We start from the raw sequence: 8,120 nt of genomic DNA, 5'->3' as shown, positions 1-8,120 counted from the left end.
GGCAGAAGCTCTTTGTCCAGCCACACAGGTCCAGCATCTGCTTCACAGAGGTTGTCCCCTCCCATCCCTCCTTCTTGGCAGAGCTCCTGCTGGGCAGTCTCTCAGCCACCCCAAAGTCTTCTCCACACACCAAGGCTACGTTGGCCTGCCTGCTTCTCCTTCCCAGCCTCAAGGGCAGGGGCTGGGGGGGGGCAGCTGCCTCATTTCTTCCTGCCAGAGGTACTGGACCTTCTGTCAGTGTCCCGCTTGGGGAGGCCTTCATCTGTGGAGGAGGTGGTGAGCAGCGCCTGGCCCCAGCGGGTGATCTCCCCGTGCTCCGCAATAGATGAACTCAGAGCCGTCAGCCAGGTCTTCATGTCCTCCTGGGGAGGGAAGGGTCCTTACAGGTCTGTGAGGGGGGGTCCCACCGTGCCCTGGGGCTGGGGGGAGGGGAGGAAGACTGTACCTCATCCTTGGCTTGCAGGAGGAATTCAACCCCGTCGTTGGTCCTGCAAGGGAGAATCCCATCAATAGGGGAGCAGTTTTGGTCCCCTCCTGGCAACCCTGCCAGTCCCTCCACGGGGTCTGCATCTTTGGCTCAGACACACCTCCCCCTGGGAGGAGACTCACTTGATCTTCAGCACATTCTTCTTCTTCTTGTAGTCATTGGCCACCTCCGCGCCGCCACTTTGCAGGCTCAGCAGAGGCTCGTTGCTGTGGGTGCTCCCAGATTCCCGGCCCTTGGAGTCCTTGTAGAAGCCCAGCTCCCCTTTGCTGAGCACGCAGTAAAGGTTGATCCAAGATCTACCAGAAGGGGAGGGGGAGAAGCTTTATCAGGATCCGTCCATCCTCCCAGCAGCTCCCTGGCTTTACATCGGAAATCGGCTCTAACCTCTCCCTCAGCACAGGTGGGCCCAAGGTCCATTCTAGGCTGGCACTGAAAAAATGGATTTACCACCAGTCCTCCTACTTACGACCGCTACAGCAGCGCCACAGTCACAGGGTCAGAATTAGGGCTCTTGGTAAGTGGCCCCCATTTATGGCCATCCCTGCATCCAGCAGTGCTTTCTCCTGGCCTGCACCAACTGCCTCTGCTTCAGCTCCCCCGGCCTCCCTCTCTGCCCCCCCATCTCTGCCTTCGGTCACCTGCAGAGCTGAGGGGCAAGAGGCTGCTGCATTCCGTTCATTGCTTCCCCCCCCCCGGTCTGTCCCCAGCTGACCTTTTCTTCTTCGCCCTCTGCTGGGCTCACTGGTACCAGCCAGCCCCAAGCCCCGTGGCACGGCAGGCCTTCCCATTCCAGCAGTCTCAGACCGCCATGGAAACAGGAGGGGTGCTTGGCGTTTGTGGCCCCGGTCCCTTCCCTTGTGGAGACATCTGGGCAGCACGCTCTGGATGGCTCCCCCCTTGGGGCTGGACGGCCAAGGAGCCGGTTTGTGTGGGGCAGGAATGCGTGGGGCATGCAGAGCCCTCCAGCCAGGGGCAGACTAGGATCGCTTGAGGTAACTGGTGTCGGAGGGGAGGGGAAGAGGAAGGTCAGCTTGGGGGAAGGGAATGGCAGAAAACGGGGCTCTGCACCTTGGCCAGGGGGACTCGAAGCGGAGGCCATTTGTGCAAAGCAGGAGAAACTTGAGGTATTCACTAAGACCACCATTGCTAAACTGTGTGGCCACATGATGTTTCACTTAATAACCGCTTCAGTTAGGGACGGAAATTCCACTCCCAAGTAGGGTCCCAAGCCTGTTCTTCTGCTCCTTCATCCTCACCGTCCCTCTCACCTCAGCTGTTGTTCTCATGGCTTCCTCAGGTTCCCCTTTCCCAAACCATTTGGAACAGCGTCTCCGAAATTGTATTCTTCAAATGTGGGGACTTCCATTCCCAGAATTCTCAGACTGCTGCACTGAGGAATTCTGGGACTTTTCATCATTATATGGACCTGACTAACAAAGGCTGCCTTTGATGCTCACCAGAGGAAGCCAGGAGGGTCACCTCTTGTCTCTCTGGGACTTTAACCCTCAATTCCTTCACAGACTCCAACCTTTGTCAAGCTCTGGGCCGTTTAAGGGACACTTCCTTTCAATCAGGATGTTGTGGCACCCTAGCACTCCCTTCTAGTCCAGGACCCCAAACTCAGATGTCCTTCTAGCAGTTCAGAGGAAATTGCCCCCCCCCCCCAGAACCCCAAGTCCCAGGACGATGAACTCCTCCTACTGACCAGCTTGCCCAGCCCATCTGCCCGCCGTACATGGCCACCCAAATGCCCCGGCCCCATAACCAGGCCACCCTCTTGGGTCTCAGAGTGAAGGTAGCTGCCAGCTGTTGCTGCGTCAGATCCAGCTGCAGAACTGCGCTCCCCCCCGAAGCAGCACAATCTTGCTGGGAGACCCCCCCCCGCCTCACCTATTTGCGGCTTTCTTGCTTGGCCCCTCCAGCTCAAGCTTGCGGAGAAGGTAGCCCTCCTGCTGGGCGGTATGTGTGGGGGGTGGCGGAGGTGGGGTGCTGCTCTGGGCAGGGGCAGAGCGCGAGCGCCGGGCTTCGCCCGGTGGTGCATTGGGATCTTTGGGACGGGGCCTCCGGCGAGGTTTCGGTCTGTCGCGGGCACGGGGCCGGTCTGGCCGTGGCGTCCTCTCCGGGAGCACATCGAGGCCGTTGGGCAGGCGGGCAGGAGACTCTCTTTCCCGCGGCTGCAGGGGAGAAAGGCCCGACAGCCATGAAGGAAGGAGGGACCCGCGGGCTGTGTGCTGGGGGCTGCCAAGGAAGGGAACTCACCGTGGCAGGGGCCAGCACTCCCGATTCCTTCTCCTGAAGCTGCTCCACGATGTCAGCCAGGGTGGTTTTGCTGTGGACAAGAGAGGGAGGATCAGCCAGAAGCGGGCAGCAGCCAGCTCAGCAGTGTCATGTGGCTGAGGAGGAACCGGGCGGTTTGGAGGACGTGGCTGCCACACTTCAGCCTGCCCCAGCCTGCCCCCAGTTCTGAGTTCCCAAAGGACCCACTGCCTTAGAAATGCTGCCGGTTCATCTGTCTTTTATTACCAGATTAACCTTTCCCCCGACTGAAATTGCAGCCAAAGGGCTCTGCAAGCCCTTGAGCAGAGTCTCCCTGTGTGGGAGTCCTGCACACGGAAAGGGGCAAGCTGCGGCCTCATGCTTGCCGTCCAAGGCACCAGCACCTACCCGCCTGCTTTGGGGTCCACGTGTGGAGCCTCCTGCTCGCTGGACTCCCGCCGCTCTGCCCTCCGGTCTCGTCTCTCCCTCTTGCGCTCAGCTGGCTCGTGCCGGGGTGCGTCCTGCTCAGTGGACTCGTGATGCTCCAGTGATCGGCGAGTCTCCTGGCGCTCCCGGTGCCTGTCTGGCCGGCTTACCTTGGCCTCCCCCTGTTCTAGCAAGGACCCGGGAGCTCGGCTCAAAGTACCCGCTTTGAGGGCTTCCTCCACAGCCACGCTGGCCTCGCCTGCTTTCTCCTGGGCTTTGGCTTCCACTGCAGCCCCCTGGCCCTCTTGTAGGCAGTCAATCTTGGGCTGCAGCCGCTCGGGTTTCAGCTCCTGCCGGACATAGGCCACCTTGGCCTCAGTGGACTCCGGCTCTAGTCCATTGAGCAGCGCATGGGCCTTCTCGAAGAGCGGCTGACACAGGAAGGAGGCACCCTTGCTGCTCAGCTCGGCAGGATCCGGGAAGATCTTTCGGCCCAAGAGGGGGGTGGGTGGCTGCTTGCTTTGCTCGGCCTTCAGCTTCTCAATCTAAGGGGTAGCCGAGACAAGAGAGAGGCCAGTGTCTTGTGCGCCCACCACGCTGAGCCTGCCCTGCCCACTCCCCCCAGGGCAAGGGGCCCGAGTCTGGACTCTTACGGTGGTGAGACGTCTCAGGGAGCTGAAGCGCTCCTCCCAAGCAGCAGCAGCTTTCCGGAAGGCTTCGTGGCGCCGGATGAGCTGCTCCACCTCATCCACACTGTTGCCCAGCTCCCGGCTCCTTAGCAGGGGCTCCTGGGCGGTCAGCCAGGCATCCGCCACAACGGCCTCCTGGGCAAACTGGTGCACCTCCAGCACTGCCAAGGAGGGAGGAACAGCCCTGAGCAAAGGCTCCTCTGGATGTGCCCAGCCCCCTGGTGCTGCCCGGCCTGTGGCAGGAAGCTCAGAGGTAGGGCAGCTGAGCAATGCCCAACCTGGATCCAGCAGGGGCTGTCCTTGTCCACATGTGCTGAGCGTTCTCTCTGTCTCGGGCCAGCTGGGCATGCACCACTCCAGAGGTGGCCACTGAGAACGAGGACGCTTGCTGCCACCCTCCAAGCTGCGGCTCCAGCCACCACTGCTCGTCCGGTGGTCCCGTGCCCTGACTGCCCCCTTTGCCTCTACCCCTGGGAGGAGGGCTGGGCCAAGCGGGCTTACTTTGCTGCAGCCACTCCCAGTGCTGATCCCACTTGTCCACCATCTCCTTCTTCTTGGTCCTCAGCTTCTCCAGGTGGAGCTTGATCTGCATTGCAAGCAAGAGAAGCCTGGCTGGGAGAGGGAGAGGGCGCAATTTTGAACCTTCCAGGATCCCCGTCGCAGTCTGGGAAAGCTCTGCCTTTGCTCAGTGCCTGAAGCTGGGCACTCGCCTAAGCCCCTCTGCTCCCAGACCCAGAATATCCTCGGCTCTCTCTGGCGCCGGGCAGGGCAAAGGCTGGAAACCCGAAGGCTGGCTGGCCTGCCTGCCGGCCCCGGAAGCTCTCTGCTCTGCTCTGCTCTGCTCTGCTTTCCACAGCAGCCCTGGAGGCACCTCTGCTCACCTCTGCTTCCCGCTGAAATCAGCAAGAGCAAAGGCAGTCTGCTCATGCGCAGAGGAATGCTCTCTGGCTCCTGGATCTCGCCAGGGGAGCGCCATCAGCAACAGTCTTCTCGCTCCCCCAGAGGTTTCGTGGGAGGCTCTGGAAGGGGAACGCCATGCAACATCTCCCCCCTCCCACCCGACAGAGAATGAACCTGGCTCCAGGTTCCCCCCACTCAACCGCAGCAAGTCCAGAGTAGCTGATCCGCCCCACCAGCTGTTTCCTCCCTGCAGAGCTTCCTCATGCAGATTAAAGACCTGCATGCAACGATGGATTTGGGGAAACCCTCTGACAAATCAATTGGTGTCCTTCCAGAACCATCAGCCTCAGCAACCAAGTGAGCCCCGCATGCTAAATCCCCGGAGCACTCCAGGTGCCAGACCTGGGGAGTCCTCCAGTCCCCCACGCCGTGGGCCTACCCGTCTACCCTCGGCCCTGCAATGGGCCCTGGGTGAGACTCACCTCCTCGGAGGCCGGGCTTCTGTTCAGCACCAGAGTCTTGCCCAGGTCAACGCAGGTGGAGATGGACTTGCTGCGAGCCTCAATTTCACCCTTCAGGCCTTGGTGGTCGCTCATCAGTACCTCCACCGTGGACACGTCCCTGCGCACAAAGATGGCATGGGGAGAGTGGACGGGCCATGAGGAGGCACTGCTCCTTCAGAGGACGGCAGGCCAGGGCTGCTCTCCCCACCCTCAGCAGTACCTGGGCTTTTCGACAGCACCAATCTGGCAGAGGATGATGTCCATCCAGGAAACGAGGTCCCGCACTAAATTCAGGAAGCGGATCTTATCGGCCGTGGTGGTGACCTGCAGCCGGCAATCTTCGCACAAGCTTAACAACTCTTTCCAGGAACGCATCACCTCCTGCTCCTTGGTGGCGATGGCGTCGGCATTCTCACCCGCGTACACCGTCTGCAGTTGGGCTGCCACCTCCTGCAGTTGCCGTACCTGCCGTCCGTTCCCCCCCAGAACAGGAAGATATTATCCTACCAGTCAGCTCGCTCGCCCCCCGGGGTGAGCGTTCCCTGAGCACCGTTCCCTTCCCACTTACCTGGGCCACCAGCACCTGGATGTCATGCTCAAAGGACTTGAGCATCCTTTGCAGAGTCCCAGCTGAGGTTTTGCACTCCCGGGCCGCAATCGCGGGTAGGCGCTGCTTCTTCTCCTCAATTTGGGACAGGACATCCTTGCAATCGTTGAAGAACTTGTGCAGCTCGTGGGAGGCAGCCAGCATCTGCGCCCTGGTCTCGATCAGCTCCAGCAAGTCCGCCCAGGCCTCGTTCACCCCATCCTTCCACTCAGCAATGATGGCAGCATCTGCGTGCCCGTACTCAATCAGCTCATCCACCATCTGGTTGATGGCCAAGATCCGCTCGTTGCCAATAGTGCCTGTCTCGCTGGCAAACTCGGTAAACTTCTCCTGCAGCAACTGTGCAAAACAAAGAGAGAGCTATGTGGACACACAGGTGTGTCTTGTGCAACAGTGGCCGAAAACCTCCTTGCTTTCTGCATTCTGGACATGCAGTTCTCAATGTTTCCTTTTCCTTGCCAGTTGTTAATTCCCCTGCTTCCCCTTTGGTTCTGGAGCCAGCACAGGGCTGGAGAGCATTTCCTAGGCGTGGGCAAAGCACGTCTCAGCCCCACCGAGCATCCCATTTCTTAAGAAACCAGCTTTTGGTGGGCGCTGGCATCCCCTGGGCAGGGCCTCCCTCCCGCTTCTGGGCCGTTGGCCATTTGCCCTTTCTCACGGTCACGTGCTCGAAGTCCTGCCCCAGTTCGGGTGAGCCAGCCACCACCTCCTTCTCAGCAATCCAGTGCTCCATCTCGTCCACCTCGCGGTGGAGCTGGTAGAGCCAGTACTGCTGCTCCAGGCTGGCCTTACGCTCCTCCACCAAGTCCTTCAGGGAGACGTAGAGCCGGTCCACCTGGGACTGCCTCCGGCTGACCTGCTCGCTGACAAGGACACAAGCTGGTCAGCGTGGCCGGCAAGGGGAGTAGGCGAGGGGTGGGGAGAGCAGGGCCCCACCTGTCTGCGTGGCCCAGCTCCAGGAGGGACCGGCACTGCCGCGACAGCTGGGCGATGGTCTCCGCGTAGTTCTCCACTGTCTGTTCGGCCATCAGATGCTTCTTCAGCAGCTGCAGCGTGCTCTGCTCATCCTGGAAAAAGGGTTCCAGGGAGGGGAGTGTGGGCCCCTTCTCCCCTCTTGCCCTGCTGGTCCGTTCTGCAAGTTGGTGTCCTCGGATCTGCAGCTGGAGAAGGCGGCTTTCCCCAAGCGCCTCTCTTCTGGCCAACTCTGGATCCGGGCAGCCAAAAGCCAGAAGGGCCAGGCCTGCACAGGATCCCCAGAGTGGTCTGAGGAGGAGAGTGGCAGCTTTGGCTGCTCAAGGGACAGCCTGGGAAGGGGAGCTGCTCCCCAGCCAGCAGACCCCTTCCGGTGGCTGGCTGGCCACTCCCCCTGCTTTGCTCTAGGCAGCCCCCGGCCAGGGCAGAGGGGAGGCTCACCTTGCCCTTCTCGTCGGTCATCATGAAGAGCTCCTGCTCGCTCAGCCAGGCTTCCACCTCCCCAACGTCAAAGAAGTACTGCTCCACTTGGTAGGTGGCGTCCAGCAGCTGCTGCCGCTGCTCAGTCTCCTCCTGGAGGGCGCCCCACAGCTCGGAGAGCTTCTCCCACAGAAGCCGCACTGTGTCCACCTCAGGGCTCTGGATGGAGGCAATGCTGCCGGCTCGCGCCAGCACCTCATCTACTCGGGGTTTGTGCACCTGGATCTCACGGCGCAGGTTCTGGTGTCAGAGACAGAGCATTTTGGGGGGGGGATGCACTCAGCATCCAGCCAGAGTGGAGCTTGGCTGCCAGGTCCAGCCTTGAGGATGGGGAGGGGGTTAAGGACCATCCTTTGCCACCACCGCTGACTCTCCGTTTGAGTTATGGGGGAAGGGGCTTCGGGCTGGCACCCAGAAGCTCAGCCACGCCAGCGCGGCTCTCCAAAGCAATGCCACTTTCTGGGTTGGCTTCAGAGCCAAGCAGGCTTTTGCCCAAGGCCCCTCTCTTGTCAGGGTTGCCCACAAAGTTTCGGACTGGCCCCCCTCTCCTGCTCACCTGGTTCTTCTTGATCAGCTGCTGGACACTCTGTAGGTTGCTCCCGCGGTCTTTCAGCCTGGCCAATGGGAGGCGGTCCTGCACCCAGACCTAAAGGGAAAGCAAGGGCAAAACTGAGGCCCTGAAAGCAACATGAGCCACGTGGCCAGCTGGCAGCTCCGCACCACCAAGGGCCAGTGTGGAGACAGCGTGGGATCCTCTATGCATCACTTCTCTTGGCTGCCCTTTGGCCGGGGGGGGGGGG

The 8,120-nt window shown here is 60.9% G+C and overlaps 1 protein-coding gene across 1 annotated transcript in view; it reads right to left on the bottom strand.

The window, feature by feature from the left end:
* Positions 1-200: 200 nt before the first annotated feature.
* Positions 201-8,120, bottom strand: part of SPTBN4 (spectrin beta, non-erythrocytic 4) — a 29,313-nt gene continuing 21,393 nt past the window's right edge. Inside the window, exons 22-37 of the mRNA XM_015813867.2 lie at positions 7,877-7,966; positions 7,282-7,560; positions 6,805-6,935; positions 6,527-6,731; positions 5,830-6,207; positions 5,482-5,726; positions 5,241-5,379; positions 4,360-4,444; positions 3,823-4,019; positions 3,152-3,714; positions 2,747-2,816; positions 2,695-2,711; positions 2,378-2,662; positions 610-783; positions 446-488; positions 201-362 (exon numbers count right to left, since the gene is read on the bottom strand). Of these exons, the coding sequence (XP_015669353.2) occupies positions 201-362; positions 446-488; positions 610-783; positions 2,378-2,662; positions 2,695-2,711; positions 2,747-2,816; positions 3,152-3,714; positions 3,823-4,019; positions 4,360-4,444; positions 5,241-5,379; positions 5,482-5,726; positions 5,830-6,207; positions 6,527-6,731; positions 6,805-6,935; positions 7,282-7,560; positions 7,877-7,966 (3,063 nt within the window). The remainder of the gene's footprint in view (positions 363-445; positions 489-609; positions 784-2,377; positions 2,663-2,694; positions 2,712-2,746; positions 2,817-3,151; positions 3,715-3,822; positions 4,020-4,359; positions 4,445-5,240; positions 5,380-5,481; positions 5,727-5,829; positions 6,208-6,526; positions 6,732-6,804; positions 6,936-7,281; positions 7,561-7,876; positions 7,967-8,120) is intronic.

Source organism: Protobothrops mucrosquamatus, unplaced genomic scaffold, assembly GCF_001527695.2.
Source record: "Protobothrops mucrosquamatus isolate PMUCROS unplaced genomic scaffold, P.Mucros_1.0 scaffold201, whole genome shotgun sequence".
NCBI classification, from domain to species: domain Eukaryota; kingdom Metazoa; phylum Chordata; class Lepidosauria; order Squamata; family Viperidae; genus Protobothrops; species Protobothrops mucrosquamatus.
This window is presented reverse-complemented; position numbering and strand designations above follow the sequence as displayed.